This window comes from Carcharhinus amblyrhynchos, chromosome 26 (assembly GCF_965287045.1).
Source record: "Carcharhinus amblyrhynchos chromosome 26, sCarAmb.v2.hapA, whole genome shotgun sequence".
NCBI lineage: Eukaryota > Metazoa > Chordata > Chondrichthyes > Carcharhiniformes > Carcharhinidae > Carcharhinus > Carcharhinus amblyrhynchos.
The window spans coordinates 41,901,902-41,915,132 of NC_137349.1; the positions used below are offsets into that span (position 1 = coordinate 41,901,902).

The following is a 13,231-nucleotide window of genomic DNA, read 5'->3' on the forward strand; positions in this document are numbered from 1 at the left end:
GAGTGACACACAGAGTGAGGCAGACAGGGAGAGACACACAGTCACACAGAGTGAGACAAACGGGGAGAGACACACACACTGTCACACAGAGTGAGACAGACGGGGAGAGACACACACACTGTCACACAGAGTGAGACAGACAGGGAGAGACACACATATTCACACACTGGAGTGAGACAGACAGGGAGAGACACACAGTCACACAGGAGTGAGACAGACAGGGACAGACACACACAGTCACAGGAGTGAGACAGACAGGGACAGACACACAGTCACAGGAGTGAGACAGACAGGGAGAGACACACAGTCACATAGAGTGAGACAGACAGGGACAGACACACAGTCACACAGGAGTGAGACACTCAGGGAGAGACACACATACACACAGAGTGAGACAGACAGGGAGAGACACAGTCACACACACACACAGGAGTGAAGGAGACATAGAGCGATCCCAGCTAGAGTCAAGGACACACACACACACACACACATAGTGAGAGAGAGATAGAGGGGAAGAAAGATAGAAGTTAACTCCACAAGGGACAGCACAGGCAACCTCCGCGAGAAACAGGATTTCTATGAAGACAGCTGGATTCCTTCAGTAAAGGATTGTCAGAGGAGAAAGTTATTATTTGAAAGCACAAGGGAAGCAATGGCAGGAGGAGGTTATATTGTCTGGATTTGCATGTTTCTCTGTCCCGTCAGCAGGGTGTCAGCGAATTATCCAGCCCATCAGACAGGTAAAACCAATTCATATTTCATTCACTCAGGCGTTAACGCTGTGTTTTAATATCCAGTGTGAGAATTAAACTATTTTTCTCCCCGACATTGGGGTGAAATCCATTAGAAAATGTAAATACCTTAGTGGTTAATTTGGAGTGTGGTTTATAGGTTGTGTGCCCAGCAGCGGGTGGTTAACAGGCTGTGTCCCACTATCATTCCTTTAACACAATGGCAAAACCCAGAGGCTGGCGGTGACCGAGAGTAACCTCCCAGTCCTCAGAGAATGGAGCTGCCAAATCAGTGCTCTGCCCGAGATTCTCCCCATCCCGGCATCAACACGCAGCTCCCTGCACGGAGCTGGGGAACAGGCTAACTGGAGCAGAACATTTACCCCGAAAATGTAGCAGAGGTACAGGTCTAACTGTAAAGGACAATATAGTCTCAGAGCAAATTGTAATGGACATAAACTGCAAACTGTTATACAGTGCAAACTACACTAAACTTATCTAATTGTAAACTACAACACATTCACTAACTGTAAACTATGACACATTCACATATCTAATTATAAACTGCAATATAGTTCCACACCTAACTGAACTGGAAAGTTATACCTGAAGCTGTAAATAGTCACATATCAAACTAAATGAAATCACAGTTACAATCACAGTTACAAGGGCCTGTACTGCGCTGTAATGTTCTATGTTCATATCTAACTGTAATGCAGTCACCAACTCAATTGTAATTTGCAATATAGTCTATTTACAACTGTAAACTGCATTGCAATCATACATCTATATGTGAACTGCAAAACCAACACCTGTTTAACTACAAATGTTAAACCTGTAATATAGTCAGCCTAACTGTAAACTGAAAAGCAGAACTGACTAAACCAAAACACTTAGCAAAACTGATTTGATTCCTTATTGTCACATGTATTGGGATACAGGGAAAAATATTGTTTCTTACAGACAAAGCGTACTGTCCATTGAGTACAGAGGGAAGGAAAGGAACGGGTGGAATCACAATCACAATGTGTTTAGACGGTATTGAAAGGGACATCATATATTTACAATTCAAGGTGTAACCAGCAGGATAGATAACAGGAAAGATTGTTGAATAAGGGCCCCATTCAATAATAATTGAATGGAGAGGACTGGGAAACAGAATAGAATAAAGTGGGTTGATGGACACTCTCTGGAGGTGCAGCTAATGTCAAAATACATTTCATCCAAAATAATGACATTGTATTTTGATATGTTTTGAAAACATTAAACTATAAAACTAAAGTCACAAAGTGCCAGCTGAAATAGTTGTTCCACTTTGTATCATTCTGGTTCAATCATAAATATTAATATTCAATGATGAGACACTCACTTTGAATAGTTGGTGTTTCAGCAATTTTCAAACTGCACAAAGCAGCAATTGATCAGAATGAGAATAGTGGAAAATTCAAATACACTTCTGCAGAAATCTACTGTTCAGAAAACAATAATTATCCAGAAATATTTTGAGCAAATTCAGGCAACTCATGATTTTGTTTTAGCCCAGTGGAAACAATTTCCATTACCAATTTATAATGTTTTATAATGTTAATATTTCAGGTAAATGTTTATATCTACACTGTGTTTCTATTCGCACATTTGTAACTCGACATTCTAACATCATCCCATAATCCAGAAAATTCCAAAATCCAGGAATGACTTGGTTCCCGAGCATTCTGGACTGGAGGTACATGTATCTATCTCATTCAGAAAACAGATTTAATAATCATTTGGTAGTTATTGATGATACAGGTTACAAATTGAAAGTGCCAAGTTCATCTTAGTAACACTGATGTTACAAACACGAGGACATTTAGGAAAGACAGCAGTTTTCCATATTTTCAGTAAATAAACACATTAAGAATCCTGTCGAAAATTGTTATCACAACCTTTTGCTTTGAACTCAGATTTGTAAATATAGCTTTAGGAATTTGAAACCATACAGATGTTGAATGTGTTGTGTAATGAGATAATCCTTTCCAAAATACACATCCTGACTTAATCATCCTAGAATTCATCAAATCTTTGCATCGATTGTAGTTTATTCTCAAATAATATATGAATATAAAACCTAGATCTAATATTGCTGCAAATTTTGATCCTGGAATGAGGAATGTTCCTGAACTATCACTAACTAATCTTAACATTCATTACACAGAGGACAAATTATATAGAGCAATGGTTCCCAACTGGTGCGCGAGCGCACTGATGTCCCATGAAGACCACCCAAATGTTCCACAAAAAAGATTCAAAATGATTAAAAATTCATGTAATTAAACTAACCTTTGTCTTTAGCTCTGTGGTTGACAACTCCAAGTCCTGGCAAGTGAACATGTGCAGCCTGGGAAACAGCCACACATGCCTGGGGTTAGATCTTTTTTTATATTGGTCAGGCCCGTGCCTAAGACTTGGATCTGAAGGTTCCCCGCACCTACACAAAAAGGAAAAACTCAGAAAGGGTGCGAGAAGCAAGGAAGATGGAGAGGTCAAACGAAAACAGGAGAGAGAGCATGGAGAAGCTAAAAATAACATTGCCAGTAAGGCAAGCAGACAGAAGTACAAACAGTACCCAATAAAGCTAAGAAAACATGAAACGTCTTCCGATTATAGAACGGACTGCAAGGAGCAGGCATTTAGTAAAGTGGATTGGGCAAATATTGTATTTGACTTGCACCTGGTGATAAGGCTTTCATTGTAAACATCTCAAATGAATGAAAATTACATTAGATGGTGGCTTGACTTTGTTTTAGAGGGTTTTGGAGATTAAAAAGTCTTTTGCTGGAGGGTAGTTCTGGAAAAATCAGGAGTGTGCCTCAACATTTTTTAATAGTCTAGGGATGTGCTGTGACAGCTGGAAGATTGGGAATGACTGATCGAGAGGATGACAGAATGACAGGAAGGATGTGGAAGCTATTGAGAGGGTGCAGAGGAGATTTACAAGGATGTTGCCTGGATTGGGAGGCATGCCTTATGAAGATAGGTTGAGGGAGCTCGGTCTCTTCTCCCTGGAGAGACGAAGGTTGAGAGGCGACCTGATAGAGGTTTATAAGATGTTGAGAGGAATAGATAGGGTGGATTCTCGGAGGCTATTTCCCAGGGCTGAAATGGTCACTACGAGAGGACACAGGTTTAAGGTGCTGGGGAGTAGGTACAGAGGAGATGTTAGGGGTAAGTTTTTCACTCAGAGGGTGGTGAGTGAGTGGAATCGGCTACCGTTGGTGGTGGTGGAGGCAAATTCGTTAGGGTCTTTTAAGAGACTTCTGGATTAGTACATGGGATTTAATAGGATTGAGGGTTATAGGTAAGCCTAGTAGTTAGAGATAAGATCAGCGCAACTTGTGGGCCGAAGGGTCTGTTTGTGCTGTAGTTTTTCTATGATTCTATGAGCCAAAAGTGTGATTCATACATGGCAATTCTAAAATCGCCACTTACATCGTATTAGCCCAGATTTTTATGAGTCCATTACTCAATGACACCCCGCTTCCTCCACCCACTGAAGCAAAATGCCTCCAGGGACCCTTCACAAAACCCTCTGGAAATACCCTCCCCTTGATGTACATATTCCATCGGACCTGCAGACAACCTTGTCCCTTCACTCAATTCAGATGGGCAACTAAGTGGATTTAGGAAGTGCTGGGTAGTGAGAGGGGGGGCTGCCTCTTGGCTGGTTAATGCTTGGTTTATAAATATTTTGAGCCTTGTGCTGCTAAGGGGTTTGACCAGCTCTTGACCAATCTGACTGAGATAGACATTGTATTGGGCGCAAAAGGGAGAGAAGGAACCCAGCTCTTGGGAAGTTGCCGGAAATACTTCACATTCTTAAAGAAAATACTTCTTTGTATTTCCAGAATCAAGTAATTTAACCATTTAACCATTGCCTAACTAGCTGTCTCCATTCATTATCTGGTCAACTCCATGCCACTTTGGCAGGAATAATAGTAGGAGGGATTACTATTTAAAGGGCGAAAAGCTGAAGCATGCTACGGTGCAGAGGGACCTGGGGGTCCTTGTGCATGAGTCGCAAAAACCCAGCCTGCAGATGCAGCAGGTGATCAAGAAGGCAAATGGGATGCTGGCCTTTATAGCGAGGGGGATAGAATATAAAAGTAGGGAGGTCTTGCTGCAACTGTACAGGGTAGTGGTGAGGCCGCAGCTGGAGTACTGTATGCGGTTTTGGTCGCCACATTTGCGCAAGGATATATTGGCCTTGGAGGGAGTGCAGAGGCGGTTCATTAGGCTGATACCGGAGATGAGGGGGTTAACCTATGAGGAGAGATTGAATAGACTGGGTCTGTACTCGTTGGAGTTTAGAAGGTTGAGGGGGGATCTTGTAGAGACGTATAAGATAATGAAGGGGATGGATAGGGTAGAGGTAGAGAGATTCTTCCCGTTTAGAAAGGACAGCAGGACTAGAGGGCACAGCCTCAAAATAAGGGGGGGGGGGACAGTTTAGATCAAAGTTGAGGAGGAACTTCTTCACTCAAAGGGTGGTGAATCTCTGGAATTCTCTGCCCGTTGAAGTGGTGGAGGCTGCCTCGCTAAATATATTTAAGTCACGGGTAGATAGGTTTCTGATAGACAGGGGAATTCAGGGTTATGGGGAGAAAGCGGGAAAGTGGAACTGATCCACTTCAGATCAGCCATGATCTTATTGAATGGCGGGGCAGGCTCGAAGGGCTAGATGGCCTACTCCTGCTCCTATTTCTTAGGTTCTTATGCCCAACTTTCATTTACCCCAACATCAGCAAACATGTTCAATCCATGTATCTCATTTCCACATTTGGTTAATCCATCTCAGCACTCTCCATCTGTCCATTCATCTCTCTCTGCTTGTATACATCCACAAATCCCTCCTGCCATAAATGTATCCCATCAACATTCAATACCCTGGTGTGCCTTTACTGTAACCCCATTAAACATTGTTCTTGACTCTTCACAGCTGCTCAAACTGAAAAAGACTTTGGCCAAATACAGACGAAGTTCTCTCTTCGGACTGCCTCGGATCCTGAGGGTGATTCTTGTTACCTGATCCCAGGCCAGTTGGAAACCGTCAGACAGTGCAACTTTAACCAGACTGCAAGGACATTCTTGATCATACACGGATGGACAGTAAGCACAGTCAAATAGAAATCCAACAGTAAATGGCCAATCAGTGCTCCCTGGAAACTGTTACAAACTCTAATTGGTCTTGAGGTTTATTTATTACTCAGAAGTAAGGTTTACATTAACATTGCAATGAAGTTACTGTGAAATTCCCCTAGTCACCACAGTCCGATGCCTCTTTGGGTCACTGCACCTAACCAACATGTCTTTCAGAATGTGGGGGGAAACTGGACTACCCGGAAACCCACGCAGACATGAGGAGAATGTGCAAACTCCACACAGACAGTGACCCGAGCTGGGAATCGAACCCATGTCCCCAGCATTGTGAAGCAGCAGCGCTAACCACTGTGCTACCGTGCCACCCAGATATCTTGGCAGCCAGATAGGCAGATAAACATATTACTGGTGGATTCACCACACTAAATCCAAACCCCAGCAAGGAATGGATGGGCAGAGTGGCCTTGATTGCTCACAAACAACATTCAATCTGACCTCAACATTCCCCTCAAACTCACTCAATCCAACCTCAACACTCCCCTCAAACACACTCAATCCAACCTCAACATTCCCCTCAAACTCACTCAATCCAACCTCAACACTCCCCTCAAACACACTCAATCCAACCTCAATACTCCCCTCAAACTCACTCAATCCAACCTCAACACTCCCCTCAAACACACTCAATCCAACCTCAATACTCCCCTCAAACTCACTCAATCCAACCTCAACACTCCCCTCAAACACACTCAATCCAACCTCAACACTCCCCTCAAACACACTCAATCCAACCTCAACACTCCCCTCAAACTCACTCAATCCAACCTCAACACTCCCCTCAAACTCACTCAATCCAACCTCAACACTCCCCTCAAACACACTCAATCCAACCTCAATACTCCCCTCAAACTCACTCAATCCAACCTCAACACTCCCCTCAAACACACTCAATCCAACCTCAACACTCCCCTCAAACACACTCAATCCAACCTCAACACTCCCCTCAAACTCAATCCAACCTCAACACTCCCCTCAGACACACTCAATCCAACCTCTCCCCTCAAACACACTCAATCCAACCTCAACACTCCCCTCAAACTCAATCCAACCTCAACACTCCCCTCAAACTCACTCAATCCAACCTCAACACTCCCCTCAAACTCACTCAATCCAACCTCAACACTCCCCTCAGACTCACTCAATCCAACCTCAACACTCCCCTCAAATGATCAGATATCAAAGAGGTGTGGTCGGATTATCTTTACAAAATAACCTCCGCGATGCCAATGAGCTTCACCGCCAGTGAGGTTTGTTGTAATTGTAGCTGTGATGGTAATGTCAGAAACACAGGAGTTAACTGCACAGCAGGCTCGCCCAGGAAGTGGTGTGATGTTAACCTGATTTGATTCCAGTATTGTGGTTTTAAAAAAGAAGAGTTAGTGACTAATAATGCCTCTGATAGTAACAGCAGTGAGACTGAGTCAAGCTCGATAGTCTGTATTTACTGTGGGGAGTCTGTCCTTAATGTCTGTCCCTACATGGGTTTTTCTCACCTTTCTGTCAATATTCATACAATTTCACACAGTGATTTCATTCTCGTTATGTTTGTAGGTTACAGGCATGTTTGAGAGTTGGATTCCGAAGCTGGTCCAGGCTCTATATGAGAGGGAGGGGGATTCCAATGTTATTGTGGTGGACTGGTTAACTCGAGCTCATCAACATTATCCAATTGCTGCTGATAACACTAAGCTGGTTGGCCGTGACATAGCCCACTTCGTTGAGTGGCTGGAGGTGGGTGTCACACTCTCGTGTCTTTTCCATTTTCTGCCTCTGTCTTCAATTCAGCTTCAGAATTTCCAGAAGGATATCTGACCCCCAGTCCCTGGGTGCCGATGCCCAAATAAAAACACAAACGTCTCTTTGTAAATTTCTTTGCCACCAAATCTCTTGGGAACCCCCCCTCCACAGCCTCCCTCCCTCCCACACAGCCCCCCCATCACCTATAGCCCCCCCTCACACAGCCTCCAAACAACACACAGCCTCCCCCCCAACACAGTCCCCCCCACCCCCAACACAGCCCCCCATCACCCACAGACCCCCACACAGCCTCAAACCCAAACACAGCCTCTCCCCCCCCATACAGCCTCACCCCCACACAGTCCCCCATCACCCTCGGCCTCCCCCCCACACAGCCCCCCATCACCCATAGCCTCCCCCCCACTCTGCCCACAGCTCATCCCCCCCACAGGCCCCCCCCCAACATAGCCCCTCCACCCCCACAGCCCATCCCCCCACACCCTCCCCCGCTGCTCGCAGCTCCCCTCCGCACGCAGCCTCCCCCTCCCCACACAGCCTACCCCACATCTCTCCCTTCCCCCTGCATAAGCTCCCCTCCCACAGCCTATCCACCCACCCCCCCCACCTCACTTCCTACCCATCACTGATCTTTGTTACGGTCTAGAACATCTTTTCATTCGGATCTCAAGCTTCTTTTCATTAGCAAATTAACAACAGCAGCAAGACAATGCATTTGTAACAGATTTGCATTTATATAGTGCCTTTCATGCCCTCTGGCCATCCCAAAACACTTTGCGACTAATCAAAGATCTTTGTACTGTAGTCACTGTTGTCCTAATGAGTCCATTGAGTTTGAGGGTCATTTCCTTTCTGTGGATTCCTGAGTAAATCGAATGTGTGATGAGGAAACTCTGCCCGTGGTACAGGAAGGGTTTTGTTGAGGGGTTGTTTGGAGGTTTCTCTCTGCCATTCCTTGACTTTGCCTGTGCACATTCCCGGTGATGTCTCTGCGTTTAGTCCCTTCCCAAGTGTGTCTTCTCCATTTTGGTTGATCACAAGCCAGGGGCTCCCATGAACCTTGAGGCTACTTTTTGGTGATGTTTTGAGGACAATGTTTCCCCTGTCCTCCCAGGAATCTCCTCCCAGGATTGAGTTCCAGAGTGAGCTCACTCTCGAGGGAGTGCAGCGAAGGTTTACCAGGCTGATTCCGGGGATGGAGGGGGGGGGTTGATGTATGAGGAGAGATTGGTCAAGTTAGGATTGTTTTCATTGGAGTTCAGATGACTGAGGGGGGAATCTCATAGAGACTTACAAAATTCTAACAGGACTAGACAGGGTAGATACAGGGAGGATGTTCCTGATGGTGGGGGGATCCAGAACCAGGGGTTACAGTCTGAGGATTGAGGGTAGACCATTTAGGATGGAGATGAGGAGACATTTCTTCACCCAAAGAGTGATGAGCCTTTGGAACTCATTACCACAGGAAGTAATTGATGTCAAAACATTGAATGTATTCAAGAGGAGGCTGGATATAGGACTCGGGGTGAATGGGATCAAAGGTTATGGGGAGAAAGCAGGATTAGGCCATTGAGTTGGACAATCAGCCATGATGGTGATGAATGGCGGAGAAGGCTCGAAGGGCCAAATGGCCTCCTCCTGCTCCTATCTTCTATATTTCTATGTGCGTGGCACAGCTGGGTTGATGATGTCCGTTTTGGGCAGATGCTGGAGGGGGACTTGAGTAAGCGTGGTGGAAACTGCCCCCCCATCTCCCCTGCCCTGCCACCAATTTTCCACGATCAACTGAGGGATTCACCAGGACACCAAACCCCCGTCCCACCGACCCATCGTCCCACCCAGCTCTCGCCAGCTCCCCTGTGGCCAAGTGTCCCTTTTTTGGCCTGGAGTTGGTTACCCAATTCCCATTACCCAAGAAGGTTCACCAGGCTGATACCGGAGATGAAGGGGTTGGACTATGAAGAGAGACTGAATAGACTGGGTTTGTACTCGTTGGAGTTTAGAAGGATGAGGGGGGATCTTATAGAGACGTATAAGATAATGAAGGGGATGGATAGGGTAGAGGTAGAGAGATTCTTCCTGCTTAGAAAGGATAGCAGGATTAGAGGGCACAGCCTCAAGATAAGGGGGTGTTGCGGTTTAGAACGGAGTTGAGGAGGAACTTCTTCACTCAAAGGGTGGTGAATCTCTGGAATTCTCTGCCTGTTGAAGTGGTGGAGGCTGCCTCGCTAAATATATTTAAGTCACGGGTAGATAGGTTTTTGATAGACAGGGGAATTAAGGGTTATGGGGAGAAAGCGGGAAAGTGGAACTGATCCACTTCAGATCAGCCATGATCTTATTGAATGGCGGGGCAGGCTCGAAGGGCTAGATGGCCTACTCCTGCTCCTATTTCTTATGTTCTTATGCACCCTGGTCATTAAGGGCACTATATAAATTCAAGTTCTATTACGCTATTGGTAACTTGTTGATTTTGTGGTGTTTGTCAAGGTTACAGTATCAATGTTCTAACAAAGACTTTGACACTTGGCTAGTTGAAGAGGTGACCTCCTGAGCACAGTGAACTCCACTGACAGTGTGACCTGTAGCCTTCTGTCTCTGGGATGAGAGTCCCTGAGATAATCTGAGTGTAACTCACCAAGCGTGGAATCTTTGAATGTACAGATGGATGTCAGTCTAATACTAGATCTTACATCTCAAAAACATCTGTGAGAAAGTATCAAGGAGGCATGAAAATCAGTTCATTTCAAAAAGCAATGGACAATTTTTGTTTGCAAACTGACCTCATCTTTGGGAAAGTACAACCTCTGTATTAAAAATATTGTCCCCAGTCCTACCCCCTCCCTGCCCATGGCACTAGTTGAGGTCACATTCAGAATACTGTGTGAAGTTTTGGTCCCCTTTTATCTGAGGAAAGATATATTCTCACTGAAGGCTGTGCTGGGGAGGTTTACTCAGATGATTCTGTCTGTGGGGGGATTGTCTCATGAGGACAGATTAAACTGGTTGGGTCTGAACTCCTTGGAATCCAGAAAAATGAGAAGGTTGAAAAATTGGAGATTCTCGGGGGGGTTTGGACAGGGTAAATGTTAGGAGAATGTTTCCACTCATGGGAGAGTCCAGGACCAGAGGACAGAGTCGCAGAATAAGGGCTGCTCATTTAAGACAGATTTGAGGAAGAATTTGTCCTCTCAGAGAGTGAATCTGTGTAATTCTTTACCCCAGGAAGCTGTGGAGGTCAAATCCTGGAACATTCTCTTGGCTGAGATCCCAGAGGTTTTTAATCAGCTGGGGAAATAAGGGTTACAGAGAGAAGGCAGCAATCTGAACTCAGGGGGTGTTAGATCAGCCTTGGTCTTATTAAATGGTGGGGTAGGCTCGAGGGGCTGGATGGCCTCCTCTTTGCCCTAGTTCTTACTGCCTTACAATTGTACAACTATTCTCTGTAATTGTGTTCATGAAGCTACTGGTCTAATTCCAGGAAATATTGATTTGTTTTTTTCCCTTGCTGATATGATTGAGTCAGAGACAAGGACAGCCTGTTTCGTGGGAATGTGAAGTGTGAGATTACTGTCTGCTATAACAGCTCCATCTCTGCACTACAGATAGACTACGCTAATGTAGGTGATGATGTACCTCTGTTAGTCATGTGTAGGACCCTCCAGGGAAAGGACAATGCACTGTGCCCTGTGTGGACAGAGTGCTAATAAACGCATGTTAAACAGATACCAGACAGCAAAGTCCCACACTTCAAACCTGAACAAAAAAGCCTCAGAATCCTCTCCATTTACCATGGTGTTGTGCGGGACTGTTTAATTGCATTTAGATACAGATCCCAGCAAGAAATCACACCCTGCCCTTTATCTGGGAACTGGATTTGGATCATTGTACCAATCACCCAACCGATTTATTTGATAGTAAACGCACAAGCTTTCGGGTTAGTCCCTTTCATAGAACATAGAACATAGAACATTACAGCGCAGAACAGGCCCTTCAGCCCACGATGTTGCGCCGACCAGTTAAAAAGCAATGACCCACTAACCTAAACCAATTCCTTTTTGTCCATAAACCTATCCACGGATCTCTTAAACGCCCCCAAACTAAGCGCATTTACAACTGCAGCAGGCAGGGCATTCCAATCCTTCACCACCCTCTGGGTAAAGAACCTACCCCTGACATCCGTCCTATAACTACCCCCCCTTAATTTAAAGCCATGCCCCCTCGTGCTAGCTTTCTCCATCTGAGGAAAAAGGCTATCACTGTCCACCCTATCTAAACCTCTAATCATCTTATATGTTTCAATAAGATCCCCTCTTAGCCGCCTTCTTTCTAACGAAAACAACCTCAAATCCCTCAGTCTCTCCTCATAGGACCTCCCCTCCATACCAGGCAACATCCTGGTAAACCTCCTCTGCACCCTCTCCAAAGCCTCCACATCCTTCCTGTAATGTGTTGTAATGAGTTGTGTACAGTTGCAACATGACGCTGCGACTCCTAAATTCAATCCCCCTACCAATAAACGCCAAGACACCGTATGCCTTCTTAACCACCCTATCTACTTGATTCCCAACTTTCAGGGATCTATGTACACATACACCGAGATCCCTCTGCTCATCCACACTATTCAAAGTCCTCCCGTTAGCCCTATACTCAGCACATCTGTTATTCCTACCAAAGTGAATTACCTCACACTTCTCCGCATTAAACTCCATCCGCCACCTCTCGGCCCAGCTCTGCAACCTGTCCAAGTCTTCCTGCAAACTATGACTAACCCGAAAGCTTGTGCGTTTACTATCAATTGGTTGGACTAAAACCTGGTGTTGTCAGACTTTTTACTGTGTTTACCCCAGTCCAACGCCGGCACATCCACATCATTCCCCATCCTGTGCCATGTCTTGGGAGATTCAGCAGCAACAACCAAATAGAATTCTCCCGAATTAAAATTTTGAAACGTCCACCTGGAGATTATGGATCAAAAATGAGTCAATGATGCTGGTGTTGGAATGAGCTCATGGGGATAAGTGGCCTCCTCCTGTACTAGAAGGGCTGAATGGCCTCCAGCCGGCCTCGGAATGCCACAAGGATCAAGTTCAATCAGGAATGTGTTCTTTCCCGATAGGAAACGCTGAACTTCCCGTCCCAGCAAGTCCACATGTTGGGGTACAGTCTCGGGGCTCACGTTGCCGGCTTCGCAGGAAATTACGGACTCTACAAAGTGGGTCGGATAACAGGTACATCAGGGAACAGTCCGGATATTGGGAATGTCTGGAACGTGCACTATTCAGCTTACCGTGGGTGCGGCGGAGAGTGATTGGCCAGTTTGTTTGTGGAGGGCCCGTGAGGAGTGAGGGACCGTGAGGGGTGGGGGGGACAGTGAGGGACTGTGAGGGGTGGGGGGACAGTGAGGGGTGGGGACAGTGAGGGGTGGGGGGGACAGTGAGGGGTGGGGGGACAGTGAGGGGTGGGGGGACAGTGAGGGTTGGGGGACAGTGAGGGGTGGGGGGACAGTGAGGGGTGGGGGGACAGTGAGGGTGGGGGGGACAGTGAGG

The 13,231-nt window shown here is 45.8% G+C and overlaps 1 protein-coding gene across 1 annotated transcript; it reads left to right on the plus strand.

Annotated features, from left to right (window-relative positions):
• The first annotated feature begins 401 nt into the window (after window positions 1-401).
• On the plus strand, window positions 402-12,993 carry LOC145358689 (lipoprotein lipase-like). The gene is made up of 4 exons (XM_080212912.1): window positions 402-740; window positions 5,707-5,876; window positions 7,479-7,658; window positions 12,802-12,993. Exons 1-4 carry the CDS (start codon window positions 653-655, stop codon window positions 12,991-12,993), a joined length of 630 nt encoding a protein of 209 aa, XP_080069038.1. The 5' UTR covers window positions 402-652.
• Window positions 12,994-13,231: the final 238 nt, after the last annotated feature.